Source organism: Dendropsophus ebraccatus, chromosome 1, assembly GCF_027789765.1.
Source record: "Dendropsophus ebraccatus isolate aDenEbr1 chromosome 1, aDenEbr1.pat, whole genome shotgun sequence".
Lineage (NCBI taxonomy): Eukaryota > Metazoa > Chordata > Amphibia > Anura > Hylidae > Dendropsophus > Dendropsophus ebraccatus.
Window position 1 is genome coordinate 48,152,533 of NC_091454.1, and position 13,662 is coordinate 48,166,194.

General features: G+C 44.0%; 1 protein-coding gene across 1 annotated transcript in view; it reads left to right on the forward strand.

Moving 5' to 3' along the window:
- The window catches only part of LCP2 (lymphocyte cytosolic protein 2), a 109,348-nt gene that overhangs the window by 84,823 nt on the left and 10,863 nt on the right, over positions 1-13,662 (forward strand). Inside the window, exon 16 of the mRNA XM_069956812.1 lies at positions 152-281. Coding sequence (XP_069812913.1) covers positions 152-281 — 130 coding nt within the window. The remainder of the gene's footprint in view (positions 1-151; positions 282-13,662) is intronic.

Here is a 13,662-nt window from a genome sequence, read left to right on the forward strand (position 1 = left end):
CAATATTTAGGAAAAAAAAAATTCTATAGTCTCACTGGTGCCACAAAGAAACAATAGTATCCGCAGCTGCTAGAGAGCCACATGCACAGGGTCTAATATGGCTCCCAAGCCACTAGTTGAGGAACAATGATTCATCCTTAATCGTGTTTTTTTCCCCCTTTAATTATTATAGCCTCCTGGAGATTACATCCTCACCAATCAAACACATTTCCTTCAACATCACCAAAACCGTCCATCAGGAGTATGGGCTCAGGATCCAACACTTTGCCTTCTACAGATATGTAAGTGTATTATCTATATATTATATATCATTTATGTAATACTTATCCTATTCAATGTAATTGTTATGTATATCCTTAAGAATCACTTCATGGTGAGTGGGCATTTCTTCTGTATATTCTTATCTGCATTGGAACCTTCATTATTTAGTTAAAATCTATCCTGGTCATGTGACATTCATGAAGTTGCACAGCAGTATAGCTACAGATGTGTCCAGCTTTAAAGGAAAAGTCCGGTAAAATGTTTTATTAAAGTATTGTATTGCCCCTCAAAAGTTATACAAATCACCAATATGCACTTATTACAGGAAATGCACATAAAGTGCTTTTTTCCCCTGCACTTACTACTGCATCAAGGCTTCACTTCCTGGATAAAATGGTGATGTCACGACCCGACTCCCAGAGCTGTGTGGGCTGTGGCTGCTGAAGAGGACACTGTGCCAACTCTGCCATCTCTGTCCATGACAGGAACTTTTCAGAGCAGTAGTACAGTAAATCCCTATTAGAGATGAGCGAACTTGGTTCTGGTTCGAGCCCATCCGAACCCGAACGTTCGGTATTTGATTAGCTGGGGCTGCTGAACTTGGATAAAGCTCTAAGGTTGTCTGGAAAACATGGATACAGCCAATGACTATATCCATGATTTCCACATAGCCTTAGGGCTTTATCCAAGTTTAGCAGCCACCGCTAATCAAATGCCGAAAGTTCGGGTTTGGATCGACTCGAGCATGCTCGAGGTTCGCTCATCTCTAATCCCTATAGAAAACCTCTCCTGCTCCTGTTCCTGTCATGGACAGAGGTGGCAGCAGAGAGCACTGTGTCAGACTAGAGAGAATACACCACTTCCTGCAGGGCATACATCTGCTGATAAGTACTGGAAGACTGGAGATTTTTAAATAGAAGTGAAATGCAAATCTTTATAAATTTCTGACACCGTTTGGTTTGACAGAAAAAAAAAGATTCGCCGGAGTACCCCTTTAATTCTACAAAGTTGCACATTTTGCTGCTTTTTTGGGGCACTTTTTATGCCATTTTCTCATTTTAGTATAAATTACTATTGGGGCTTTTTTTTCAGTACAAGTCATGTGATTCTTTATCATGTGATTCCAGGTTTACTGTTGAAGAACTGGGGAAAAAACACAAATTTCCATATAGACATGATAGTATCCCCCCATAGAAGAAAAAAAAACACCATTGCAGGAAAATGTCCCATGAGTATTGCGTTTCACTTTTCCTCATTATTATAAAAATGCCATATGCTATATTTCTGAAAAAACACATAGGGGGAGATTTATCAAACTGGTGCAAAGTAGAATTGTCTTAGTTGCCCCTAGCAATCAGATTCCACCTTTCATTTTCCAAAGAGTCTGTGAGGAATGAAAGGTGGAATCCAGGGGCGTAGCTAGGGGTTCAGCCTAGGGGGGGCGAGTGAGGCTGAGTGGGCCCCCAACCAACGTTACCCATAGGGAACCCATAGGGCCCCCAACCAACGTTACCCAGGTGACAAGGATTTTTTTGAATAATAAAGGGAATATTCTTCTACATTTTTATAGTGAATAAGGATAAAGAGCAGTGTAAGAGGCTTCTACATCTGGAATATAGAACCACAAAAAAAGTAAAAGTGCTTAAGATTAGAAAAATATAGCTGCCTTCTTCCACAGACAGCACCACTCTTGTCCTCAGTTTGATTCTCCTGGTGGCTGCAACCTGTGGGTGACAACCATCAGCCCTGAAGTTCCAGCAATACATCTGTCTACAGCGGCAGGTATCGGAGGATTGTACTACTGTACTACAACTCCCAGCATACCCTGAGGGCTGCAGACTGTCACCCTGGAGCCCCCCTTCCTCGACCAAGTGCATGCTACTGGTATATATATATGGTATTACCAATAATACCAGTATACAAGGGGGAAATATTATCGCCACAACCACTACCATCACCACCATATTGTTACTGACTAAATCCTCTATACTAAATCCAATAAAACACAGTACCAGATTACAAGTAACAAATAACACCACTACTTACTGACTAACACCACCACATACTGACTAATACCACCAGATACTGACTAATACCAGCACATACTGACTAACCCCACCGCTGCTACTGAATAATCCACTGTATACAGACCAATATCACCTCTTTCAGTCATTTAGCAGTAGCCCCAGCTCTACACAGGTTCTATACACCATATACATTACAGTGCAGATATATTTAGTGACTCACAGGGGAGGTCTTCTCTGAACGGAGTTCTTCCCTTTTCATCTTCTTCTCCATCTGTCCTGGGCCGTTATGAGGACTTCTCCGAGCCACGAATCCACAGAATCTGCCAGACAGACATATTAGGCTCCACACTCTGTCATCATCCTCATCTCTCTACACACTGCACATCTGTATTGGCCGCTTTACACCCTTGTTTAGTGGGTAGACTGACTCTTATAGATGGCTCCCCCCTGTATTGCCCCCTTATAGATGCCCCCCCCCCTGTATTACCCCCTTATAGATGGCTCCCCCTGTATCCCCCCCCCTTATAGATGGCTCCCCTCCCCTGTATTCCCCCTTATAGATGGCTCCCCCTGTATCCCCCCCCAGATAGATGGCTCCCCTCCCCTGTATTCCCCCTTATAGATGGCTCCCCTCTCCTGTATTCCCCCTTATAGATGGCTCCCCCCTGTATCCCCCCCTTATAGATGGCTTCCCTCCCCTGTATCCCTCCCTTATAGATGGCTCCCCTCCCCTGTATTCCCCCCTTATAGATGGCTTCCCTCCCCTGTATTCCCCCCTTATAGATGGCTTCCCTCCCCTGTATTCCCCCCTTATAGATGGCTCCCCCCCTGTATCCCCCCTTATAGATAGCTCACCCCCTATATCTCCCCCTAATAGATGGCTCCCCTCCCCTGTATTCCCCCCTTATAGATGGCTCCCCCCCTGTATCCCCCCCTAATAGATGGCTCCCCTCCCCTGTATTCCCCCCTTATAGATGGCTCCCCCTGTATCCCCCCTGTATTCCCCCCTTATAGATGGCTCCCCCCTGTATCCCCCCTTATAGATGGCTTCCCTCCCCTGTATTCCCCCCTTATAGATGGCTTCCCTCCCCTGTATTCCCCCTTATAGATGGCTCCCCTCTCCTGTATTTCCCCTTATAGATGGCTCCCCCCTGTATCCCCCCCTTATAGATGGCTTCCCTCCCCTGTATCCCTCCCTTATAGATGGCTCCCCTCCCCTGTATTCCCCTTTATAGATGGCTTCCCTCCCCTGTATTCCCCCCTTATAGATGGCTCCCCCCCTGTATCCCCCCCTTTTAGATGGCTTACCCCCTATATCCCCCCCTAATAGATGGCTCCCCTCCCCGGTATTCCCCCCTTATAGATGCCCCCCCCTGTATTCCCCCCTTATAGATGGCTCCCCCCTTATAGATGGCTTCCCTCCCCTGTATTCCCCCCTTATAGATGGCTCCCCTCCCCTGTATTCCCCCTTATAGATGCCCCCCCCCCCCTTATAGATGGCTCCCCTCCCCTGTATTCCCCCTTATAGATGGCTCCCCTCCCCTGTATCCCCCCTTATAGATGGCTCCCCCCCTGTATTCCCCCTTATAGATGGCTCCCCCCCCTGTATCCCCCCTTATAGATGGCTTCCCTCCCCTGTATTCCCCCTTATAGATGGCTCCCCCCCGTATTCCCCCTTATAGATGGCTCCCCCCCCCCTGTATTCCCCCCTTATAGATGGCTCCCCTCCCCTGTATTCCCCCTTATAGATGGCTCCTCCCTCTGTATCCCCCCTTATAGATGGCTCCCCTCCCCTGTATTCCCCCTTATAGATGGCTCCCCATCCTGTATCCCCCCCTTATAGATCGCTTCCTTCCCCTGTATTCCCCCCTTATAGTTTTCCCCCTGCACAGCAGATTAAAAAAAAAAAACACACAACTCACCTAACAAGCGCTTCCCCGTCACTGCTGTCCTCTCGTCTTCTGCCCCCGGTTGATGCGTCGCTCCCTGGGGGATTCCCGGGCAGCGTACACATCCAGAAGCTGAGTGTGCGATCCCCCAGGGAGCGACGCATCAGACGGGGGTAAGATTGCCTCTTGCGGCCGCAAGCAAGACCGTGCTTGCGGTCGCAAGAGAGGCATAAAGGAGGGGGTGGGCGCGGCAGTTCGGGGGGCGTGCGCCGATGCGGAGCGCAGCCTCTTGTGGCTGGAGGCACAACGCTGCCTCCGGCCACAAGAATGATTGACACAGCCAGGAGCCAATGGCTCCTGATGCTGTGTCAATCACTTCCTGGGCCAGTCGGAACTGTATGCGCTCATTAGGAGTGCGAGCGCATACAGTTCCGGCCACTACTGACGTGTTAATGCTGTCTGCAAAAGCAGTGGGCCCCTGTCTGAGTCGGCCCGGGAGCGATCGCCCCCCTTGCCCCCACCAAATTTCGCTACTGGTGGAATCTGATTGGTTGCTAGGGGCAACTAAGACAATTCTTCTTTACACCGGTTTGATAAATCTCCCCCATAGTCTGAGTCCAACCATACAGTACAGAGATGGGGGGCATTGGCTCTTCAGCTGTTGCAAAGCTACTATTCCCATCAAGGCTTTGGCTGTCCAGGCATGATGGGAATTATAGCTTTGCAACAGTTGAAGGGACAAAGGTTTCCAATCCCTGATATAGTACATGAGAACATACCCCTCTCCCAAAGTTATTCACAGCATAAGGGATAACAAGACCTATAGAGAATTAATGGAGCATTGTTCCCACTGTTTATTTGAGGGGGACACATTCCCCACATTCTCATGACCACTGGGACCCCATCCAATCAGCTTTATATACCCTATGCTGTGGATTGGGGGGGAGGGGGGGGGGCAGCTACCTAGGCCACACCTGGATGCATGTGTATGTGAGGGGGCAAAATACTTTGCCTTGCTCCTGATGCTGCCCACACACACAAGAGCCACTGGCTTGTGTATACATGATGTAATTTATGGTGGTGTCCATGTTGGTATGATATACTATGATTGGTCTGACCCTGTCACTTGAAAAAACTTTTGACAAACCTTGCAGATGTAGGTATAAACCTTGCGATGCATGTTTTTTCTTCAACATTTGAGTGTCTCTTTAATCCAGGGATACGCACATACATGCAGCAGTTCTACTATCCACTGCTCTATCCTACTTGTGCTCATTGTGCAGATGATAGATCTGTGTAGCAGGCAGATGTCCAGCTTTATTACTCTGCAATATCTGATGGATACCCAACTCCCAGAAATAATAAAATAAACCAAAGAATGCAAAATAAAGACACAAAAGACACAAAATCAGGTGTCAAAAGGTGCCAATTTTATTTAAAATTACATGACAGTGAAAATGGTAGACCCCCAACTCACGTAGAGTCACCCTCCAGCACTCAGGCAAGGAAAAAACCCCTGTGGGGGAAACCTCGAGGGAGCCATGGTCCACTTCTTGAGAAGGTGGAGACTCGATGAAGGGGTAGTCTAAAGCAGAACCCCCCCCCACACACACACACCTTATACATGTGGGTAATGCCGTAGGGTCCTATGGAACAGGCTTATTATGGTTATGATGGGGGTTGTAGTGCTTTATGTATAGCCAATAAAAGAATTGTATTATGGTCTTATCCAGTTGTCAGGTTGGGGGTTGTGGTGTTCTATGCAGAGGGTATAATAGAAATAGATTATGGTCATATTGGGGGTTGTAGTGTTGTAAGTATAGAGTATTATAGAATTTGTATGATCCTCTCTTCCAGTGGTCGGGTCATGTTGGGGGTTGTTGTGTTGAAGGTATAGAGTATTATAGAATTTGTATTATGCTTTCGTCCAGTGGTCGGGCCATGTTGGGGGTTATGGTATTCTATGCAGAGGGTATAATAGAAATAGATTATGGTCATATTGGGGGTTGTAGTGTTGTAAGTATGAAGTATTATAGAATTTGCATTATGCTCTCGTCCAGTGGTAGGGCCATGTTGAGGGTTGTGGTGAGCTATGCAGAGGGTATAATAGGAATAGATTATGGTCATGTTAGAGGTTGTGGTTTTCTATGTATGCAGCATAATAATTTATTATGGTGACGTTGAGAGTAGTAATGTTTTATGTTTTTACTGAATAAAACCGTGCAATATGTCCAGATAAGATTTCTTTAGTTAAACAGACAATCTAGACGTGCACATTCTAGACAAATCCTAATCATAACATTATGGTTCAGAATGAAAAGCAAGAACGGGAGTTATTGCATTATGAGTTTTGAGAGTTTCTGTAGGACAGATGGTATAAAACGGCATCCACCATAACTATATGAGTGGGTAGTGGGTGAGGTATCTGTCAGGGAGCGTGCAGAGTAAAAACTTGGTGTGAACAAGACCTAAATAGGGCATATTTTCAGACTGTCTACTCCAAGGTTTCTAATTTTACCCCATTGACTTTTTTTATTTAATTTAAAGAGGTACTCCAGTGAATCAGTGAATGTTTTTCCCCTCAAATCAACTGGTGTCACAAAGTTATATAGATTTGTAAATTACTTCTATTTTTTTTTTTAGGTCAAGTGTTCCAGTACTTATCAGCTGCTGTATGTCCTGCTGGAAGTGGTGTATTTATTCCAGTCTGGAACAGTGCCATCTCTCTGCTGCCACCCCTGTCCATGTCAGGAACTGTCCAGAGCAGTATTAAATCCCCACAAAAAACCTCTACTAATCTAGACAGTTCCTGTTGTAGACAAAGGCGACAGCAGAGAGCACTGTATGAACTGACTGAAAGAATACACCACTTCCTGCATGGCATACAGCAGCTGATAAGTACTGGAAAACTGGAGTTTTTCAAGAGAAGTGAAATACAAATCTATATAACTTTCTGACACCAGCTGATTTGACATCTGGAAGCCCAAGCAGGTTTGGGAAGGAGTTAAAAGTGAGTGCACATAAAGTGTACATGCATATTAAACAAATATACAAATATGCACAATACATACACATATCATACACAGATATAAAGAAATGCACATTGCCTATATGCATATATAGTACGCACATACATGTACCATACACACACAGACTCACATAATATGCATACTTCATGTCTGCACACACAGATTTACCTCTGGTACAGGAAAACACCAGGTACAGCTCACATGCTGTCACATTTGTCACACTGTGTAGGCTCCAGCCCCCCTCCCTCCTCTTCTCCTGTGTCCAGACTGCCAGCAGCAGCACATAGAGCAGATAGAGGCAGCCTGAGTGGAGGAGGTGGCGGAGGGTCCCAGGGGAGAGGAGAGGTACTGCGTTAAACCTGCACACCACGGGGGAGATTTATCAAAGGGTGTAAAATTTAGACTGGTGCAAACTGCCCACAGCAACCAATCACAGCTCAGCTTTCCTTTCAGCACTGCCTAAAGCTGAGCTGTGATTGGTTGCTATGGGTAGTTTGCACTTGTCTAAATTTTACACCCTTTGATAAATCTCCCCCTATATGTTGCTGCCTGTCACACCAGTCACTCTCTGTAGAGAGGGATTATATGTCGTCCTAGAGCTGCTAGACAGGGAGGTCCACCTCCTGCTCAGAGGCCCACCAAGGGGTAGGGCCCACCTGGGGTTTCACCTGCTACCCTGTGGGCCAGTCCAAGCCTGAGCTGTACATAAAGAGAGCAGTAGACTTCTAAAGATGTGAAAAGTATGGGATTTTATACAGAAAGTATACTTAGCAATGATACATATTTTCATTATGAAAAGAATGACCTTTATTTACTGAAGCTGGAATAGTATTTTATTCTTCATCACTTTGGTTAACTCCTTACCGACATTTGATGTACTGTGATGAGCAGAGCTCAGAAGCTTATTATAGCTGACACTCCCTGACAGCAACTGGGATTAGACATACAAATGTTTCTTTTTCAGTTTTTTTTCAATTGAAACGTACTTGTCTCCTATCCACAGGATAGGGGACCAGTAAGACTTTGCACGTGGTCCAACCTCTGTGCCCCCCGGCGATCTCCAGATTGGTTGCAAAGTGGCTCATAGCTCTATTCATCCTGTATGGAGGTGCCGGAGAGAGTCGGGTACAGCACTCCGCTCTTTTCAGAGATGGAGGTCGGACTCCCTACAATCTCTTACTTGTCCCCTATCCACAAGTAAGTTTTAATCTAAACTTGTCTCTGGACTCGAAATATTCTGAGATATATGGTGTAAGATTCTGTAACTGTGTCCCTTGTGTGGTCATTCAGTCATTGTCATGTACAGGTCCTTCTCAAAAAATTAGCATATAGTGCTAAAGTTCATTATTTTCCATAACGTAATGATAAAAATTAAACTTTCATATATTTTAGAATCATTGCACACCAACTGAAATATTTCAGGTCTTTTATTGTTTTAATCCTGATGATTTTGACATACAGCTCATGAAAACCCAAAAATCCTATCTCAAAAAATTAGCATATCATGAAAAGGTTCCCTAAACGAGCTATTAACCTAATCATCTGAATCAACTAATTAACTCTAAACACCTGCAAAAGATACCTGAGGCTTTTAAAAACTACCAGCCTGGTTCATTACTCCAAACGGCCATCATGGGTAAGACTGCCGACCTGACTGCTGTCCAGAAGGCCATCATTGACACCCTCAAGTAAGAGGGTAAGACCCAGAAAGAAATTTCTGAACAAATAGGCTGTTCCAGAGTGCGAACAGCCTATCAAGGCACCTCAATGGGAAGTCTGTGGGAAGGAAAAAATGTGGCAGAAAACGCTGCATAACGAGAAGAGGTGACCGGACCCTGAGGAAGATTGTGGAGAAGGACCGATTCCAGACCTTGATGGACCTGCGGAAGCAGTGGACTGAGTCTGGGGTAGAAACATTCAGAGCCACTGTGCACAGGCGTGTGCAGGAAATGGGCTACAGGTGCTGCATTCCCCAGGTCAAGCCACCAGAAACAGCAGCAGAAGCGCCTGACCTGGGCTACAGAGAAGCAGCACTGGACTGTTGCTCAGTGGTCCCAAGTACTTTTTCTGATGAAAGCAAATTTTGCATGTCATTCGGAAATCAAGGTGCCAGAGTCTGGAGGAAGACTGAGGAGAAGGAAATGCCAAAATGCCTGAAGTCCAGTGTCAAGTACCCACAGTCAGTGATGGTCTAGGGTGCCATGTCAGCTGCAGGTGTTGGTCCACTGTGTTTTATCAAGGGCAGGGTCAATGCAGCTAGCTATCAGGAGATTTTGGAGCACTTCATGCTTCCATCGGCTGAAAAACTTTATGGAGATGAAGATTTCATTTTTCAGCATGACCTGGCACCTGCTCACAGTGCCAAAACCACTGGTAAATGGTTTATTGACCATGGCGTTAGTGTGCTCAATTGGCCTGCCAACTCTCCTGACCTGAACCCCATAGAGAATCTGTGGGATATTCTGAAGAGAAAGTTGAGAGACGCAAGACCCAACACTCTGGATGAGCTTAAGGCCGCTATCAAAGCATCCTGGGCCTCCATAACACCTGAGCAGTGCCACAGGCTGATTGCCTCCATGCCACGCCGCATTGAAGCAGTCATTTCTGCAAAAGGATTCCAGGTATTGAGTGCATAACTGAACATAATTTGAAGGTTGACTTTTTTTTTTAATTAAAAACACTTTTCTTTTATTGGTCGGATGAAATATGCAAATTTTTTGAGATAGGATTTTTGAGTTTTCATGAGCTGTATGCCAAAATCATTAGTATTAAAACAATAAAAGACCTGAAATATTTCAGTTAGTGTGCAATGATTCTAAACTATATGTAAGTTTAATTTTTATCATTACATTATGGAAAATAATGAACTTTAGCACTATATGCAAATTTTTTGAGAAGGACCTGAATATGAAGCTTTTTTTAACTTTTCGTTTAGCATGTTAAGATGTTGACCCGGATTTATCAATCTGGCTGAAACCAAAACTATCTGGTTTTGCCCACAGCAACCAATCACATCTCAACTTTCATTTTACCAGAGCTTGTTAGGATATGTTAGCGTTGTGACTGGTTGCTATGTTAGTATATGTAAGCTTTGTGATTGGTTGCTATGTGCAAAACCTGACAATTTTGGTCCATTGTCTTGAATTGGTTTAATGAGAAATTGGAGCCATTAAAGGGGTTATCCAGCGCTACAAAAACATGGCCACATGGCCACAGTTCAGGTGCAGTTTGCAATTAAGCTCCATTTACTTCAATGGAACTGAGTTTTAAAACCCCACCCAAACTGGAGACAACAGTAGGGGGAAAGTGCCATAAGCCCTTCAACTAACCCCTTAAGGACAGAGCCTGAAATGGCCTTAATGACAGAGACAAATTTTATGAATATGACCTGTGTCACTTTATTCATTAATAACTTCGGGATGCTTTTACCTATCCAGCTGATTCTGAGACTGTTTTCTCGTGACATATTGTTCTTTACATTTCTGGAAAATTGGAGTCGATACTCATAACGAATCTTTATGAAAAAACCCAAATAACGTGAAAAAAATGTGAAAAAATGCATTTTTCCAACTTTGAAACTTTTTTGCTTATACAGAAAGTGGTTATACCACATAAATTATATATTAAATAGCATTAGCAACATGTCTACTTTATGTTGGCGCATTTATTAAACGATCTTTCATTTTTTTTTTAGACAATAGGAAGCTTAAAACATTAGGAGCAAATTTCCAAATTTTCAGTAAAATTTCAAAATCAGATATTTTTAGGGACCTGTTCAGGTTTAGGCTAGGTTCACACTATGTAACTGTGCGGCTGTATTTTTTATGCGGCTGTAAATGTGCGGATGAAACTACGGCCATGGGAAAAAATAGACATGCGGCTGAAAACATACGGTCATTTACTTGGAAATCTGGTTCAACTCAAAATAACAAATAAAATCTTAAGAAAGTGATGCAAACACCTCTGGAATGCATCTGGGAAAGCAGGGAAACAGTATACATGAATTGCTATTACCGGGGTTTGCGATCCTCTGCAGTATGCCGATGCCTCTCATGGTTAATATATTGAATTAATAAAACACATTTTCTTTGTAATAAAGTCCCTTTTGTTGTTCAATAATTTAATTCTAACAAATCCATTATTTTGCAATTAAATATACTGTTAAAATAAATATATATATATATATAAATGTATATTTATATATATATTTATTTTTTGACAGTATATTTAATTGCACAATGATGGATTCGTTAGAATTAAATTATTGAACAACGAAACTGATTTTATTTCAACGAAAATGTGTTTTATTATTTAAATATTAATTAGTACAGGAAGCTCCATAAGCCGTTAATTCATATTGCCGGCAAAAGAGCTTTTTGTACTAATCATCACTTTACTTTAATTAAAACATCAAATGTTTCTTCTAATTATGTTATCACAATAGCATTATTAGAAGAAACATTTAGAATTATATGTGCGCTCAGCTGATTGGCTGATCGGCTCAGCGCACATATAATTACCGGGTCCGCAGCACAGTGACTTCATTGTGCTGCGGACCAGCGAAGAGGACACATCGGGGTGAGTATAGAGCTCTCCCCACCCCCTCCCCAGCACTGCACCCCTCCCAGCAAGGAAGGGGGGTCACTTAACCCCTTCCTTGCTGGGATGGGTGCAGTTTGACATCAGTCTGGCCCCCAAGGGGTTAAGGGGGATACAATACATCCTCCCTTAACCCCTTGGGGGCCAGACTGTAAGCAGCGATCTGTAAAGATGCTGCATACTGTAAGGAGCACAACACCGCTCACAAGGATGGGTGTTGTGCTCCTGTTTGTGTGTTTTTTGTGTGTTTCTCCCTTTTTGTTTTTCAGATATCGGTATCCTGGGGATTACGTCAGATTCGGTGGACTACGTCGATGACCAGCGGTTGTTTGTTGTTTTTTTTTTTTTATAAAATGGTCAATGAGGGGTGTGGGGGTGTTTTTATTTGAATAAAAAAAATTTTTAACTTGTGTCTTGTCTTTATTTCTTTACTTTATAGACTTAGTAGTGGAAGCTGTCTAATAGACGGAATCCATTACTAAGTTGGGGCCTAGTGTAAGCCGGTATAAAATGGCTAACACTAACCCCCTATTACCCCAGTACCCAATGCCACCAGGGGTACTGGGAAGAGCCGGGTGCCAGTGGTCCCGGAGCTTCAAAATTGGCGCTCCTGGACCGGGTGGCAGCAGGCTGGTAAGATTTAGGCTGGGGAGGGCCTAAACCAATGGCTCTTCCCACCCTGGTGTTACCAGGCTGCTGTCGTTTGGTTTTTAACCCGGCTGGTTATAAAAATAGGGGGGACCCTATGCGGTTTTTTTTTAAAATAAATAAATATAAAAAAAAAACGCATAGGGTCCCTCCTTTTTTTATAACCAGCCGGGTTAAAAACCAAACGACAGCAGCCTGGTAACACCAGGGTGGGAAGAGCCATTGGTTTAGGCCCTCCCCAGCCTAAATCTTACCAGCCTGCTGCCGCCCGGTCCAGGAGCGCCAATTTTGATGCTCTGGGACCACTGGCACCCGGCTCTTCCCAGTACCCCTGGTGGCATTGGGTACTGGGGTAATAATAGGGGGTTAGTGTTAGCCATTTTATACCGGCTAACACTAGGCCCCAACTTAGTAATGGATTCCGTCTATTAGACGGCTTCCACTACTAAGTCTATAAAGTAAAGAAATAAAGACAAGACACAAGTTAAAAAATTTTTTTATTCAAATAAAAACACCCCCACACCTCTCATTGACCATTTTATTAAAAAAAACAACAACAAACAACCGCTGGTCATCGACGTAGTCCACCGAATCCGACGTAATCCCCAGGATACCGATATCTGAAAAACAAAAAGGGAGAAACACACAAAAAACACACAAACAGGAGCACAACACCCATCATTGTGAGCGGTGTTGTGCTCCTTACAGTATGCAACATCTTTACAGATCGCTGCTTACAGTCTGGCCCCCAAGGGGTTAAGGGAGGATGTATTGTATCCCCCTTAACCCCTTGGCGGCCAGACTGATGTCAGGCTGCACCCATCCCAGCAAGGAATGCTTCCTTGCTGGGAGGGGTGCAGTGCAGGGAAATGGGGTGGGGAGATCTGTATACTCACCCCGATGTGTCCTCTTCGCTGGTCCGCAGCACAATGAAGTCACTGTGCTGCGGACCCGCTAATTATATGTGCGCTGAGCCGATTAGCCAATCAGCTGAGCGCACATATAATTCTAAATGTTTCTTCTAATAATGCTATTGTGATAACATAATTAGAAGAAACATTTGATGTTTTAATTACAGTAAAGTGATGATTAGTACAGAATGCCGGCAATATGAATTAACGGCTTACTGGAGCTTCCTGTACTAATTAATATTTCATTAATAAAACACATTTTCGTTAAAATAAAATCAGCTTCGTTGTTCAATAATTT